This window comes from Paralichthys olivaceus, chromosome 17 (assembly GCF_024713975.1).
Source record: "Paralichthys olivaceus isolate ysfri-2021 chromosome 17, ASM2471397v2, whole genome shotgun sequence".
Classification (NCBI taxonomy): domain Eukaryota; kingdom Metazoa; phylum Chordata; class Actinopteri; order Pleuronectiformes; family Paralichthyidae; genus Paralichthys; species Paralichthys olivaceus.
This window is the reverse complement of record NC_091109.1, coordinates 20648365-20666328: the sequence shown is the minus strand read 5'-3', so window position 1 is coordinate 20666328 and position 17964 is coordinate 20648365. Positions and strand designations below refer to the sequence as shown.

The 17964-nt window shown below is 43.5% G+C and overlaps 1 protein-coding gene across 1 annotated transcript; it reads right to left on the bottom strand.

Annotated features, from left to right (window-relative positions):
- Positions 1–547: 547 nt before the first annotated feature.
- Positions 548–17760, bottom strand: tmtopsb (teleost multiple tissue opsin b). Its single transcript, XM_069513052.1, has 4 exons — positions 17246–17760; positions 11537–11865; positions 6159–6386; positions 548–2436 (listed from the first exon to the last, which is right to left on the bottom strand). Exons 1-4 carry the CDS (start codon positions 17625–17627, stop codon positions 2146–2148), a joined length of 1230 nt encoding a protein of 409 aa, XP_069369153.1. The 5' UTR covers positions 17628–17760; the 3' UTR covers positions 548–2145.
- Positions 17761–17964: the final 204 nt, after the last annotated feature.

Genomic DNA, 17964 nt, shown 5'->3' with positions numbered 1-17964 from the left:
GTCACCATTAGTGGACAGGAATCAAAGAGGCATTGTAATGTGCACAAACCTCAGAGCTGAACACGTTTGCATGAGTTTGAGGAGAAAACAATCTATGCTTCAAACGCCAAGGAGGACGAAGATGGACCGAGGAAGGCATCACGCAGCAGGAGTTCTTTCTAAACTTTATTCTGCTGACGTTAATACCCAAAAGATAATAATACCGCACGCTAACTCCAAATGTTTACCCAGAGCCGCTGCCCAGATGTGCATCCAAACATGTGCATGAGTTTGCAGACGTCACCTCATTACTCATTCATGGCTGTGGCTTGTGATGCTCCACTCAAACGCTCCGAACGGCGTCTGTTTCTCACCGAGACGAACGCTGTAATTTGGAGTGTTAATCGGCTTCCCTCCCTGTAAATAACGCCGCTGTCAATAATTCATGGATTAATCAACACATGTGAATTTGATTGGGAGGGAGGAGAGCGAGAGCGACACAGAACAAACACACACACACACACACACTCTGGCTGAAGCAAAGAGAAAAAAAGCCGAGACATCCAGATCTGTTGGACACATGATTTAATTTGTTACATAAGCGAAGAGAAAAAAAAACATCGGGAGACGACAGAACGCCACTTTTCTATTAAACAAAGCTACAGAAACATTTCAACAACAACTCAAAACAGTGAAACATCTCGACACGACCCTCATGACACGGTGAATGATCCCTTTAATGGCTTTGCTGACGGAGGGCAAAGTGTAAATAAAAGACATATATTAAAATTCTTAATTGCATAAAATTGTTCAACAAATCTTTTAATGCTCTTCTCCTCAAATCCTCAAATATCAGGCATGGAAACAGGGTCAGGAAAAAGTGCTTATTCCCACTTCCTCACCCGAGTTATCGCTGGAAAATAGAGAGAATAATCCGTTTTATAGTCGCTGCACACTGGAGCTGACAAAATATCTCATTGCCCTGTTTACAAGAGGAAGAAGAAAAAAACACCCGAACAGAAAAACCTCCTCTGAAGACTCCAAAAATGTTCCTGAATAATTTCTGCACATTATTTTGTTGTGTAACAAAGACACACACAAAAAAAAAACCCCAGCTTGACCCACTTATGAGGATTTTTTTTAATTTTGTAATTGAATTACTGAGGCAAAGCGAATGCAATTTCACATCTTCCTCTCTATCTGCTTCATCTGAATCAATAAAGTGCAATCGTGCTTATTTCCGTGTCCATCGCTAACATGCTAATGTCAGCTTGATGAACATGGTTCGAGCTGATAGAGCCGGCACTCCAACACAGCCGCTCTCGCTGTTTGAGCATCTGGACACTGCACAATCATCAACAAACTGATTCTGCACAAATAAAAGAGTTTTATTTCCAAGAGCTAAACAAAATACATGTTCCTAAAACACGACTTTGTCCTCTTCAGCACTCGTTTCGTAAGCACAGCTGTCCCAGAATGAGTAATCACCTCAGCGCTCGACCTCCCTGTGACTTACTTTCAAGCATTTTGGCAAAAGCTGGCATCAGTTGTTTTCTTTCTTTTTCAAACAGCGGACGTCTTGTTTTGTTGTTAGCCTCTTTTGGCGTTGGGTCTGCCTGGGCAACGTTCTCCAAACCACCAAGCCCTGACCCCGTTCAGCGGAATAAACTCAAACCAAAGGTGCATCAGAGGAAACAGACTCCTTCTCTCTGCACCGAGAAAAAAAACGACTCAGACTAATGCAAGTTTGTTGAACTTCAACCTCGGATCCACGGAGGCCCCTTTCTGCTGAACTTTAGGCAGAGGCTACGTGAGCTTTAATGCAACGTCAGTGCACGATGGATGTGAATACAGTGAGAACATTCTAACGGCAGGAGTCTGTAATCTCGACATGAGGCGTTACAAGCGTGACGAGCCTTCGTCTTCATATCTCTCTGCCGCTGGGTAAGCAGGATGAGATGTGTCCCTGTTTGTCGACTGCAACAACAACAACCTGTTCTGGGATTAAAACTCCCTGTTTGTGTTTGACGACTCCCACTGAGCTCACTTTGCGCCGGCTCTTTTCTACTATTAAGAGGATTTGTTTCCTAATTGGAGACCTGTGCCCCTGCTCGTCGCTCCCGCCTCTAAACGCTCGGCCCCCGTCGCTGTTGTTTTGTCCTCTTCTTATTCCCTGTAGTGAGCCACCAGGATCAGTTTGGGTTTGGGACCGTCAGCAGCAGGGGGGTGGGACACAGCCGAGTCTCGATTCGATGGAGCCAAGCGGTTGGCCCCCTGCGACGACCCATGGATGGAGTTGGGCGAGGGCATGGCGGTGGAGGGGGCCTGAGCAGAAACGTGGTGTTCCCTCTCCTGGCGGACGGTGCGGAGTGTCTTGGTCGCCCGCGAAAATGTCTTTATGCTGGAGCCTCGCTCGGGGATGGAGCAGTTGAGGAATGCCTTGAAACACCTGTAGAACTGCACACACACACACACACACACACACACACACACACACACACACACACACAAATATGGGAGTCACATAGAAACAGACAGAGATTTCTGGAATTAGTGGATAAATAACAGTTATTATAAAACGGACAGGGGAGTGAAATCTTGCAAAGTGAAGCTCAAGTTTTTATTTATTGTCATAACAGGAAACATCTCGGAGACAGATGAGCCGCACAGACGTTAACAAGGTGAGAGGGAACGGTCCAGTACTTTATTAGAGGACGATTATTCAAGTTCTCCACATATTCGACTTTTATCAATAGTTCCCTGAACTTCTCTGGGTTCAGTTAAGAGAAAAATGAACAAAACATCTCTGAGTCAATATCAGTGAAAACAACAAGGTATATCATGTTGATCGAGTTCATCTGTGCAGGTCTTTCCGTCGTCCAGCAGGCAGCGCGCTCCCCTGGATAAACGTAGTGTACTTAGTATACTTTCCAGTTCCACACGTATACTTAAAGTCTACTACATTTCCCCAGGGCGCCGCAGATCAAACGAGGCGTGCTGCGTAAAGCATGACCCCTCGGAATCTCTCATTACATCATCATAGCGAGTTCTTCCCTCAAAGCATGTTTCTATCAGTTGTAGAGGAGAAAAAAAAAGTGACATCCAGCGAGCGATTTGACAAATGGGAGCAGTTTGCGCTGCTTTTCGAGATACTTATAAGCAGCCAACAGACAATTCATCACATATGAGCCAATTAATTTCTGCTACCCCGAGGAAATTGTGCGGCTTTTTAAAATGAGCTTCCCCCGTTTCAAATCTCCTTCTAGTGTCTCAAATCCCACTGAGTTAATCTACTGGAGAGCCGTGCTCGGGAAAACAAAGCTGTTGGTTTTAAAAGCAAAAACCCCAGGGTGGGGGGGGGGGAGACGGGTGGATGTGCAAAGTGAGGGTTGGAGGTGTGAAGGAGAAAAGGGATGTCTGAGGTGAAGGAAGGGCGGGGGAAAAAACAGAGCAACCGACGTCATGAAGGATTAGATCTAAAATCAGGCACAGATTGGATCTTAAGACTGAGACGAAATCCTAACCTGCAACTCCCAGTGTGTGTGTGTGTGTGTGTGTATAAGGCAAACAGACGTGTGATAGAACTCTGACAATAATATGTGCATAAATAATGCATTTCTCAATCTGACATTCTCTTTTGGGCAAAAAAAGGCTTCAAGGGGAAAAGTTTGCACATTTGAAAAGATGAGATATATAGCAAAGGCTGCAGGAAACAGATTTTTACTACAGAAGATGCAGTTTTCATTTCATGCCGTCTCTCAATGTTTAATGTCTCGACTCCTCCGAGAAGCTGAAACAATAAAAAAGAATTAAAGAAGCAGAGGTATTGGGGGAGGGGGGGGCGCGACATTTTCCCCGTGCAGGGAAAAAAAAAATATGAAAAAATTCTCACTTCAAGTAAATAAATAAATGATTTCCTCCGACCAGGATTTAGATTATCCTCTTAGAGAACAGCTTTAGGGCCGGTGGTTCCCAATCATTGTGAAATGATTTACAAGAGAGGAATCAGAGAGAGAGAGAGAGAGAGAGAGAGAGAAAGCTATTTTTTGTAATTTCGTCTTTTTTATTTCCTCTTTTCCAAATAATTGGACAATTTAACCTCTTCAGGCCTCTAAACAGGAAGTAAAGGAAAAGCAGCTGAATGGTCGAACAGTTTTAAAGCTGTCACAAGCCAAAGAATCGTGGAAGTGAAAATTACCTTCCATTACATTTACTGTAGTAAAGTACAGATACATGAAAAATACACTTCAGTACAGTGAGAGAGTAAATGTACTTTGCTGCGTCCCATCACTGAATTGAATTTGCTGTTTAACAACAACAAAGCTGACCAGTTTTAAAGTCTCTCAGACTGTGACGGTGACTCGTTCAGAGAGACGCCTCGGGTCCAGGGCATGAATCTGCGCAGCGCTTGAAGTCTTCAACTCGCCTCAACACACGGCCGCCATAGTTATGGGCTGGGAGGAACTGAAGACTGAAAGCGCCACGCAGCGCGGCCTCGGCGGAGCGTTTATCCACGGCCCTGAAAGCTCTTTTCAACAGTTTCATCATCATCACAAACACACGCGCACCGGAAAAAAACGTCCACACAGGGCGCAGCTGTAACACAAGTCAGTCATCAAAGAGACTTAAATGTCTCACAGGCTCAAAAGTGACACACAGGCGGGAAAGCAAAGAGATGGAGTGAGGTGGCAGCAGATAAAAAGAGAGGCAGACAGATAAAAGAGTGGCTGGGTGTGTGAGGGAGGAAGGAAAGGTCGCCGCCACCGTGCTGTTCCCCGATAGTGACATAATCGAAATCAAAGCTACGTTACCTTTAGGAGATTAAAAACAACTTTCTTTTCCCTTCCTGTCTTTCATCTTCTGTGTCCTTCCATCATCCCTCTTTTCACTCATCACCACTTTGACTACAAACTTACATCACGCTAATGTTGGCACAAGGTTCAGGTTTTATGCTCCTTTTTTTTAAAAAATGAAATGAGCTTTAATCATTGAACATTCCCCCTCGGGGGTTTTAAATCTTTCTCGTCTGATAGTTATCGTGATTCTTCTCATTGTTTCGATGAAATCCTCGTTTTTTATTCATTAGTTCTGATGTTTCTCTTGATGATTTAATACAAAATTGAAATCCCATCCAAACCGTTCTGTCACGATGATATGTTTGACAGGACACAACAGGTGAAAACAAAACAAATGGGCAGTGTTCAGTTTGAATTAATGTTGAAACCTATTTTTAAAACTTTAAAAGTTACTTTGAATCGCTGTAAGAAATATCACACTTTAATACTTTTGTCTGGAGGCAAAATAGTAGAAAGATTCATTCTAATTCATTTCTTGGTTAATGGCATGTTTTCTGTTAAATAAATAAATAGATCGTGAGGACTTGTTTTTTTTCTCCGTCCTCTGTGCAGGTAAAATAAAACCAATGGGGAGGCTTTGTATTTTATTTTGAAAGGATACAGATATTATACGAATGACCCCTGTGCAGATTTGTTTTCGGGTTAAAAGCTGCACAAAGTACAGTTTGATCTGCTGAAGGCCTCGGGCATCCACCACATCACTTCTCTCTCTCTGTGCCGCGTCCTTGAATGACAGTGATGTGTATCGCAGCCTCACGGGGGGTTGGGGTGGGGGGGGGGGGGGGCTGTTATGCCTTGGCTGCGACACCACGATAATAATGTTGTGTGTCTGTCTCCTGTGTGTGTGTGTGTGTGTGTGTGTTTGCAGCGGGATGTCTGAAGGTGTAAATGAGGAGCCAGCAGATGGAGGAGTGGGGGTCTGCTCCTTCCATCACAGACTCTCCCTGAGTGTGAATCTTATATAACTTCCATTTCTGGCCGGGGGTGTGATTATGTGTCTTAATAAAGGGGGGAGAATATAATTAGACTGATTTATTATAAGACACAGAACAGCTGACTCCATCTACATCACTTTAGTTTAGGTAGATTTAGAGCATTCATTACTTTCACATTTGTTAACACTCAACATTTAATAAAGGGTTTAAAACACATTGAGCAGATATGATATTTTATATACAGTATTTGTTTGTGAACAAGATTACATAAGAAATACTGAGTGTGTCACCATGAAGCTTGGTAGAAGGCTGTGTTGTGGGTTTGGGGAATCCAGGAATAGTTTTAATCACTTTTGTTAACTTTTGATAGTGACAGTGGACGTCTCACCTGTTTGTTCATGAAGATGTAGATAAAGGGGTTGATGACGGTGGAGAACTTGGCCAAGAGCGACGGCGTTATCGTCGCCTCCGGGGTCAAAATGTCATGGGACCCAAAGGTCGCGAGCAGAGCCGCCACTCCGTACGGCAGCCAGCAGACCAGGTAGCCCACCACCATGGTGACGACCATCACCAGCACCCGCTGCTCACGATGACGGGCCACCATCGAACTCCGGACCTGAGGGGAAGATGAAGAAAGTTCGGTGATACGTCGGTAAATAATCCAGGGACAGTTTATATCCAATACTGTGCAGCGACATCAGAGCAGAGCTGCGAGAAGAAATCATTTCAATCAATTATCGGATCGACACAAAACTAATTTAATGCTCATTGAGTTTGTGACTTTTGGTCGACTTCTGAATACATCTCCTGAGGCTGTGGTAAATTATAATGAGCAGAATAAGACCATGAAATATTGAATTTTCTTCACCTTTTAGCCACAATTCTCTCATTCTTAGTTTTGAATACAAAGATGCCAAATCCAGTTTTTCTAAAGAGAACCTGATATCAACTTTACTGACACAAAACAGCGACTGAAACGGATTATTTGTCTGAATAAGGTTTCACGTCTGCAAGTTCAATCTCACCTCTCCTGGAAATCAGCCCAATAGGAGGCTTTGGAAAATGTTTAGCCTTTTTTGTGCAGCTTAAACCTGCACAGGGGTGGTTTACTTCTTTATTCAGAAGGAGATAGATTCACTTTGTTGTAAAAAAAAAAACACAAACTTGTGAAAATGCTTGGGCAGAAACGGGTCCTGACGGTGCAGAGGAGCTGCCATCTTTTCCATAAGGTCTTAATATTGGAGTTGCCAACCTTTGACTTCCAGAGTTAAATCATCCTGGCTGTGTGACTCTGAGCAAACTGCAGCCCTGCGGCGCTGGCGACAGCTGCTGCGTCAGCTGGACGTGGAGGAGGATGCGTCCAGGACGTTTTAAGAACATTTCAGACCTCCACCCCCCACAGTCTGGGGTCATTTTCGCTGCCAGAGAACAGGGCGAGAGGCCAAAACTATAACACGTTACGACATGTGACAATCAAGTCAGCGGTGGACCAGACGCTGTCACACCATCAAGGACGAGCTCCATCATCCTGCTGTTTTCTCAGATGTCAATGATGCCGCACATGGGACCATCAGGGCTCCGAGAACACAGTAAATTATAAAAGATATAAAGATGGCGGTTTCCTTTCGCACATGCACGAAAATGGAGTGAAGTAAAACTGGATCTCTCTGAAATGTTTAAGTAAAAGTCAAAAGTGACTTTGATAAGTCTTTTCATATTATAACCAGGGGTTTCCTATAACACGCACATATATACTGTGATTTATTTACACAATAGAAAAGCTGCAGAGGAAACACACTGTTACAGCTGAAATATGAAGATGCACAAATGCATTATGAAGTACAGTACTGCTAAAAAATACTTAAAGTGAAGTGCTGTAATATTATAAATACTAAATTAAAACAAATACAACTCAAACTGTGGGAAGAAAACTTTCTCCCTCAGTTTCGTTTGTCTTGTACAGGATTTATATTTGAACAAGAGCACACACCCTGCACCACCGTGGGAATGTCTGTGTGTGTGTATAGATATTTGTGTGTGTGTCTGTTTGTGCTGCAAGTGAGAAAGATGCATGCTGTGTAAGCATGGGATTATCCTCCCCTCAGGTAACTTAACACCTTGGCTGCTGTGAGACAACAGTAAACACACACACACACACACACATAAAAACCCTGCACATGTACAGACAGCAGAGAAAAATGAAACTCTCTCTCTGTCTGATGCAGATCTCAAACTCCTTGAGCATTCGATCTCCTCTGTCTCGACATAATGTTGTGTTTCTTTGTGGTTCATCAGTGAATTATCCAAAGATATTCACACACACACACACACTATTAGATTATAGAATCACGTCCTCAAAACAGAGCCGTGAAAACGATAAGGACGGCTGCCAGTTCATTAAAGGAGCCGTTTATAGCCGTAGATTCCTGTTTTCAGATTCTGTCAACACGTTGGATTTAATGAGCTCAACCACTTATCAGTTTAATTACATGGATGATATAGTTCATTAACCTGAGTTGAATCGCCACCAGCTACTAATTCTGTGATGATTCGCAGCTTCGAGCGACATGAATACAGAACAAATATGTGACAAAGATGAAAATGAACCAGCCCGTCTTCTGGACTCTGCAGAAATGAGATTATCAACGAGTTAGCAAACACTTTTCTCTACCTTCCCTCAGTGTGACAACTAAAGTGTGTTTTCATTTGTTGGTTTTACTTGAAGCTAATTGGGTGTCATCTAAAGAAATGATGGAAGAAATTAAAAAATATGACTGATGAGGTAAAACAGACTTTACAGGTAAGGAAAAAAGTTTATACGGTTAGACAACACGCTAGCAGCTCTGACAGGCTTCTGATTAATTAACAATTAATTTAGTGCTACCATGGGATCACATGAGAGGAAGTGGATATCTGCACCATCTTATCCGACAGCTGTTGAGACATTACACTACAGATGGCAGCTGTTACCTCAGGGTGGCACTACAGAAAACGTCAAAGCTCTTTATGGTTATCGACTCCCAGGAAGCTAAAATCTGTTTGGTCCGATATCGGCCCAAATCTGGCAGATCAGAACTGGGCCTGGTTGCCAAATTTAATCTAAGGTGTTGCAGGTCTTTTTGATGACTTGGTCCAAATCTGTTCCAAATACACATGTGCCAGGTCTCAGCCTTTTCTTATCTGGGGAATAAGATAAATGCATTTAATCGTGTGAACTATAAAATGTTTATTAAAGTAGGAAAAAGGGAACGTTAACTTTTCTTTTTACATTTTCTTTCTCAAATTTTTTTAATTTTTCAAACTTTCTGTTTTTATAATTCCATCAAAAATACACTACAAACATATATTACAAAGCAGCAACAGCAAAAATAAAACGTTCAGAGAGCTTGCACCCACAGAGCCGTGGAACATGAACCAGCAAATGGTGTGGCAAATTCAATTCTTGTGCAAACAGCACAACACCTGAGTGTGGTTCACAGCCGCGAGCAAACACATTTAACCGTGACCCGCAAAGGTAAAGGAAGACGTATGACGCACAACCAAAGTGTGAGGCAAGCCAAATTCGTGGATACGCACACCGGATGCACGTAGCTCCCGAACAGAAGTAATAAATCAAGAGAATGATGCAAATGCAGGCACATTAGGTGAGATCACTCACTTAATGTTCACAGTCACACACGCACAAAACACACAAAGGTACGCAGCCTGGATCTCATCAAAATCCGCAGCTCTGCCCATCAATCTTATCTTTAAACATTTGTTTTCAACTGATCAGTGTTATACAACATGATGATCTAAATATTGGTTCACATCCTGCACAACAATATTCATGCCCGAAAACAGTCAGAGGTTGAGATGTTAAAGGTGCACGCCTGACGCAAAAAACCATTTCATGTTCTTATCCAAATATTTCCATTTGTAGTCATGTGAAACTGGCACCCATACACATTCTCTGAAATCACTCATACATGCCACTTACAGCTAAAGTCGGTTCGTTCAAGTGAACATGACATGAGAACCACTCGGTCTAAAAATATCTTCATCAACTCCCGAAGCCAGCTGTGAATAATTTGTGTGTAACTGTAGAATGTAAACGCCTCCTCAGGTCGTTTAAACACCCACATTCCCTGAAACAATACGAAGGCCTGTTCTGTGTCATCAGCAGAAGTACAGGAACTATCTCTCTCACACACACACACACTAAATACAGAGTTTTTGTCTCCTGTGATTATCTGACCGTGGGTGTGAAGGTCTGTAGCCTTGAGGTTTAATGAAGCACTTCAGCAGAGTAAACTATAGACCTATCATTAACACCGGCCTGCAGACGAGACCTCTGCATCTCTGCAAAGACAGTTTTCACCTCTTTTGATGCAGAAAATACTTTTCTAACCAATTAAAAACTGTCAACAACATTTTAAACAGTTTTTATTTAATATCATCTTCTTTTCATGGAGGACACTGATGTCCTGATATATACACATACATAAAATAGACACTGTTCGATCAGACCAACTTTAATTGGGTCTTTAACTCTGCTGAGCACCTGGTGTACTTTGTTGATTGAGAAAATAATTGGCAGGAAAAATTTAATTTTTAATGAAGTAGCTGGATTTGATATCAGGCTGCCATAGATCCATCCAGTTTTGTTATGTTTACTTCCCCTCTCTCTTTATCGCTCTAATTCTTCTAAGTTTTAAGAACCATGAACTTTATTTATGAGCCGGACGATAGAAATATCACACCTGAGCCAGAACATACATTATTTCCAAGCGCGTTTGCATATCGGCTCACAAACTGCATTTTAACGTGATGCAACATCCTCCAAGCCTCGCCTCCAACCTTCCTCCGTCATCCCTCACGTTTCTATCGTCCTCTGTTGAAGTTTCAACAATGCCTTTAAATCTTTCTCAAAACTTTACTTGTACTTTTAGGAAATATGCGTCAGGAGCAAACACAATATTTTACCTGCTCGGCAACAATAACTGGAATTAAATTATCTCGGGAGCCTCCTGTTCCTGCATCACGCTGTAAATTATGTCCACACACAGACAGTGTATGAATTAGTGTCAGCAGCTTTAACAGACGACGTTGTGGAGATGTCAAACCTGATAGAAGGCTCTAGAGATACGCGGCTTCGATTCTCAGCTTCCACGCTCGATTCTTTGAAATGTATGAACTTCGGTCTGAGGCTGACGAGAGGCCCGGAGGCGTTCGATACCGTCGAGGATCAGTTGTGATCATAAATTAGAGCGTGTACCGCTGGAGTCAATAACTTCAAGAGTCACTACGGAACCCTCTTTGTTTCTGGTGTCATGTCTGGGGTCTATACTCAAGTGCTTTGACTGTCTCATATGCAGACAGCTGCATGTTTTTTAATGCAACCACAACGTCCATGATCTAAAGGGCTCAACAGCGTGAAGTAGAAATCCCAGGAAACATACTGACTATCAGCTGTAATATTTTAACCATCCACGGTAGTCAAAGAGTACTACACTACCCATAGTCCTCAGGTGTAATAGAGATGTCTCTGATTGGTGGAGCCCTAACAAGCTGCAGTTTTTTTAGATGCGAGGTGCAGGAAGTCATTGGAATGGGGTCATTTGCAATGGTTCATGGGATGTGTAGTTCCTACACTCTTCAAATATTTACATACACAGTCGGTACCTTTGCTTTTCTTTGTGTTTTCCAATATTGTTTGAGAAAACCAACGCAGACACATGCTCTGACGCTAAGAAACAACATTAATATTTACATTTGCAGTCCCACCTGTCTGATGGCGAGCAGCAGCTTGCCGTAGGAGTAGAGGATGACGATGAACGGCAGCACCAGGCAGAAGGTGAACAGGCAGATGATGTAGGAGATATTGTTAGGCGTCTGGGTCCGCCAGTCAACCGAGCAGGTGGTGCCGGGGCCCTCGGGCCCGTATTTGCTCCAGCCCAGCAGCGGGGGGACGGTCCAGGCCACCGAGTAGAGCCAGGAGAAGCAGATCCCTCCCAGCGCGGGGCGGTAGTCTCTGCCGTCAGCCATGGTTGGCGCCATCATGGTGCAGTAGCGCTCGTAGGACAGAACGGCGAGGGATATGAGGGAGACGATGCCTGAGGGGGGGGGGTGCAGAGAGGAAGTGGTCAATGATTATGATGCTTCTGATTTGGCTGTTTGTTTATTTTTTACTCACTAATATTGATATCAACAGCCAACGGCAAAATCCATATGGGCAGGGCTCTAACACTGAAGCTCCGATATATTCTGAACATTTTACATTTAAAATAAAGACGTCTAGTTTACTTACAATCCAACTTTGCATCGTATCCCCGGAACGAAACATGAGCTGCGTGTTGTGACTCAACCTGAATCCTGAGCTAATCATTACATCCTAAGTGGTCACGTAAATCATCATGAAGCTGCTTACACCTGCTTCTCACACGGAACAAACACGCGCTCTCATCTGCATCAAAGCGGACGCGGACGCAGACAGCAGCACAGCTGTACGCCATCTTCTTCTGCATGTTAATTGCTATTTGATGAACATATGCAACTGGAGAAAATTCTTAAATCAGAGCTAATCAGCGCACACAAGTTAAGTGCCGGTCCAGGGGCACTTTGCTGACTTTGATTACAGACAATCAGAGCACTTGGATCCGTAATGACGGCTTCGCGTTTGGCTTGGACAGCGGGGTGAGGTAGTGGGCGAACACCGTGTTGAGAGCAACAGCAAAGAGTCCTGAGAATAATTAAATTATTGTGTGTGTGTGTGTGTGTGCAGGTAGAGAGAGCTCCCTCTGTCCATTACTGATGCCCTCTGGTTACATAAAGCAGGTCGACTCCACTCCTCTACACTTGTGGGTCAAGCATTATTAACACATTGTGTTGAAATGACAAAAGATACCAACATGTGACCGATGAGGTCTGCAGATATTTAAAACCGACACACTTTTGAAAAAGAAAATGTTCTCTGGACTCTTTTTTTTTTCCGATTTGAAAAATGGGGACTTTTATCTGCGAATATGCGAAATTTGGGACAAATCCACATCTGGCAGATTTAAACGTGGTTTCACACTGTGGGGACTGTGGGGCGATATGCACTTCACTGAGAAAAATACATTTGTGTTTGGATTATTTTATAATTATAGAGTGATCTCGGGTAAACAAGTCCTCACCTGTCTAACACAGTCTATTCTTTGAGTTTGAATTGTCTGCTAACGTCTCTAACAGCTTTCATTTGCTGTGATGATTGTACAGTCTCTGCTCGGAGCCTCCTGGGGACACAGGGCCGCAAATCATTTCCCAGCGTGTGACTTTGATTCAAACGTCACCACCATCACATTCTCCGATGTGCATTTTAATGGGGTTTTCACCTGAGGCCTGAATCTTCTTTCCCCAAGAGGTGTGGAATAATTTGCAGAATGACTGACCCAGTGTCCCGGGCCTGAGTCAGCACGGGAGCTAATCATCTCTCTCTTGCTTCACCTCGTCTATTTCTTTGTCTCCTCTTTCTCTTTGTCTTTCTCAGTCTGTTCTTTCTTTCTGTCTTGTTTCAGATCCAATTGTTGGCAAAACAATAGCACTTGTGCCAAATCTGACCACTCAGCACAACGTCCAGCGCACTCCCACTGTGTTTACATGCATTTACTCTGCATAATCCTGTTACTGGTGGCTTTCTGGTGTAACCTGATTTCTTCAAAGTCAGATAAAAGAAATTTGGTTTTCCTAATCAGCTTATGGGGATTAGTGAAACCTGATTTTCTGTATCTTGATTTCTTCTGAGGAAAGATTATATCTTGACTGTGTCTAAGCATAACCAGACTTGTGCTTGTGTTTTCACAGTGCGCATGATGAAAACTTCATACAGGGAAAGTACTGATGGAGATTATGTGACAAAAGAAAATTACTGCTGCATGTAACAGTTATTTTTATGATTACTCCGTTAATTGTTGATGCTTAAAATGTCACCACCTGTTTGCAACAGTTTCCCAAATCTTGCACCTGTTGGCCAATGATTTATTGATCGTGACGAAGGGCAAACTGAGAAAATAACCTGCAGAAGCAAAAGAAGAAAGAGAAAGGGAGGAGGAGAACAAAAGAGCCTTTTGACTTCAGAAACAAGATCTTATTCCAGCGAGAGTGACCTGATGCGGCTCGATTACAGTTACAGGGCACCAGCTCTGGTGTTGCCTGGGTAATTGTAGTGGAACAGACAATGTCTAATTAGTGACTCAACAACGAAGCAGGTTCCACCTCAGCTCCTGCAGCCGGAGGGTGAAATGAGACGTCTTTAACCTTTTCATAGTATTAATGTGGGTCTGAGGATTATCCAGCTTGTTTTATTAAACTGACCAAACAGTACTGTGTGATTGTGCACTTGTGTTTTTGCAGGGTGAATTTCCAATTCTGTAATTTCAGTTTTTGCACGAGTAAGTCTGGACTGACGTCGTCTCTGGCTTCGTGTAGATTTCATAATTTGAGCCAATCTGAGCGCCATTCTCCGAACAGAGTCATTCTGGTTTTTGTATTGGGCATTTGCACATCAACAAAGCGACACCTGGGGAGGCCACCTGTAGGTTCAAATAAATTGCTCAGAATTGTCCAGCTATTGCACAAAGAAACATGTTTTAAAAAGTAGATGCAATCAGGCTCAATATCACCCTCAGGCTGCATTTTTCTTTCTCAGCTGGAAAAACAGTTTGAAACCTGCAGAGTTCAAACTCATTCTTGCTGGAATCAGATCCAACAATGTTCTCCCTCCTCGGACATAAATCTCTCATAGAGGTTTATTCTGCTCACTCGGGTCCATTTTTAAACTAGAATGACACTCAGTAGAACTCCACCATGGCCCAACAGTACCATTACCTTTGCACCAAATCCACTATGTTCTGACTTTGTTTTAAAACTGTTGAAGATGCATAAACCTTATTTAACCCACATTAACTCAGCATCACATGGGGGGTATCTATATCATGTTGCAGATGACAAGCCCAGCTCCGACCTGAATCTCTAAAGCGTCTCGGCAACAGTGAGAGAAGCCTTTTGATCTCGTCACGTAAAATTTTGATGCTTTTGGTTATTACTTACTTATTCTGCAGGTGCTCGGGAACACGCACCGCCGAGGAACAGTGTGCAAAATTAATCGAGCGGGTCCTCGGGTCATGGATGAACTGCAGATTATATGAATTGTGCATGTTTCATCACAGAGAGGATATAAAGCGGAGTTATGCAGCAACTTTAGTGAGAATCAGTTTGATGGAGGAAAGTTGAGAAAACAGATGAGATTGAAAACTGGTGTGTGAAAGAGAAGATAAATGGAGGTGCAAAACCATAAACGATCTGGTTTAACAGAAACTCTGACAGAAGCAAAAGAAACAATAACACCTTAATGTTGAACAGGAACAGAACAGATTAAGGACCTGACAGTACCTTCGTGCAAAACTTCATAGAGAAAGACCAACAGCACCTCACATCTTAGCGCACCTTACTGCTGCTCCACAGAAACAACAACCAATTTAAGAGCAATGACAACAAATTGCATTGCTATACTGCAAGACCAAACTCCATTGAGAAAATAACTGATTTAAGAGCAGCTAAAACTGCAAGTCCAGATTCCGTAAAGAAAACAACTTATTTATTCACAGCAGCACTTTACTGAAGGTCCAGACTCCAAATACAAATCAATAGCTTTGTGAGAAACAATTTCTTACCGTGTCATACTGCAACACACCAAACATCAATGAGAAAAACAAAGGAGCAAGAGCATCATCACACTGCACCTTACATCTCACTGCACTCTACTCAAGGTCCAGATTCCATAGAGAAAACAGCTAGTTTAATAGCAATGACACTTCGCAATCCCTTACTGTTACTCCAGACTCCAAAGAGAAATCAATAGCTTTAAAAGAAACACTTTACTGCAGCAAATCAAGCAGCAGCATCTTAGTGCACTTTACTCTGGTGCAGAGTCCACAGAGGAAGGAACAGATTTGAGAGCAAAGACCAAATTCCATTGAGGAAACAAAAGATTTGAGAGCATCTTACAGAGCTTCCCTGCAACTCATGACTTCATAGAGATAACAGGTGAGAAAAGAACAACAGCCCCTTCCTGATTCTTACATAGCTCACTTTACTCTGAGTCCAGGTTCCATAGAGAATATGACAAATTTAGGAGCAACAGAAATGCTTCGTTGCACCTTATTTCAAGACCAAACTTCAAACCATCTTTATCATTCATTCAGCTTCATGCAAGACAAGACCTCATTGAGAAAACAGCTAAATAATGAGCAACACGTTGCATCTAAGTGTTTCTTACTGCAAGTCCAGATTCCTTTGAGAAAACAACAGATTTAAGAGCAACACCTCAGTGCACTTTTCTCCTGGTGCAGATTCGACGGGGGAAAACCACTTATTTAAGAGCGCCAACGATAACACCTTCCTCAACCTTGCTACAGGGCCACACTCCAAAGACAAAACAAATATCTTTAAGAGTAGCAACACCTCTTCAGGGTGCAGCAGCAAGGTGAGTGAGGGCAAAGTGATGTGTTTAGCCTACTTAACACACTGATTAATCACATGCAATTGCTCTCAATCACAGAACCACTTAGTTGCAAAGTGTAAAACGTCTTAAGTCATCAAAAATCCAGGCACAGCAAGGACACCCCCCCCTTGATCAACAACATCAGTTTGATTCACTCCACTGTCTGGAAAATCAGGATCTCAAGGTTTCTGAGCTGAGCCGTGAAACGATGCTTGACAGTGATTATGGTGAATAACCTGGAAACCGAGGGGTCAGAGGTCAGATCCCTGCACCGGTGAAGAGCTCCGTCGACCTCTGACGAACCAGATAAGAACGTGACAGGAGCAGATTTACTATCTCATGTGATATGAAATGATTTTCCCGCGTTTTTTCTTTCTTTCTGCATTTGCCAAAAATCTATTGTTCAATCTGGGACTAAATCTAAATTATGACACTTCACCAGATCAGATCCTTCAGTTTGCAATCAGCACATTACACCTTCACAACTTAATGAGATTTTAATGGATATTAACCGCAGAATTAATTGAGTGTATAGGATTTTAATCCTGTTGTATGGTTTGTGTGAGTTTTGCTGCAGGCGACAGATGCATTAATATCTTCTTGTGGCAAACGTGCAACAGAGAGAAGCTGATGAAAACAAAGTCAAGTGGAAAAAGTTTTTATCTGAACAAATTCATGATTTGGAGACAAAATCTCACAGTTACAAGGAGCTGACGAGTCAATATGCTGGAAAAAAAGAAGCCAATTTCCAATAATTGCGCACAGACACTATCTTATCTGACGGGCAGTGAATGTAAGTGAAGACAAAAATCAATATTTCATCTCTGCAGAAGCAGATAAGTCACAACAAGGCAGATACAGACACGATTTGACAGATTTCATTCCAGATTAAATGTCCTGCTGCTGTTTTGGGCTCCGGAGATAAAGACAAATAACAAAAAACACCTGCTCACCCAAACACGCGTTGACGAACCCATACCAGACGCACCCCGCGCGTCCGATCAGCCACCGCCCCTGGGTGCTGGCCGCGAAGCTGAACGGGGTCCCCAGGACACTGACCAGCAGGTCGCTGGCAGAGATGCTCACCAGCAGGAGGTTCATGGGTGTGCGCAGCGCCCGGTAGCGGCAGAACAGCGTGAGCACCAGGAAGTTACTGAGGAAGCCGACGGTGCCGATGAAGCCGAGGCACACGGCCACCACCAGGTGCCCCGTCGGGCTCAGGGACGGAGGAGGGAGAGTGCCGGGCACCTCTTTGTACGCATCCGTCGCCGCTGTGCCGCCGGCTCCTCCCCCGGGACAGTGCTCACAGCTCAGGCTCACGTTGGAAACGATCATACCGGGCTGAGCCGAGACGTTTGGTCCAGCCCGAAGTTTCCACTATACGGCACCGAACCATCCGGTCTGCAAGGCTTTCTTTTTTCTTTTTCTTTTTTCTTACGCGCTCAACTCATGTGGAGAAGCGAAGACGCACGGCGGAGCGGCGGCGCAGTCCTCCCGCTGCACCGTGCGCGCATGTGGCAAGTTTTATTAAAGGAGAGCGACGATTTGGAGAAGATGTCCGGTCAAGACGAGCCACTTAGAGAGGGAGCGAGTATTTACAGAGCAGATACCGGTGGTGTCACGATGGGCCCGCCCCTCTCCACCGTGCGCTCCTGAATCCAAAAGGTGCGCT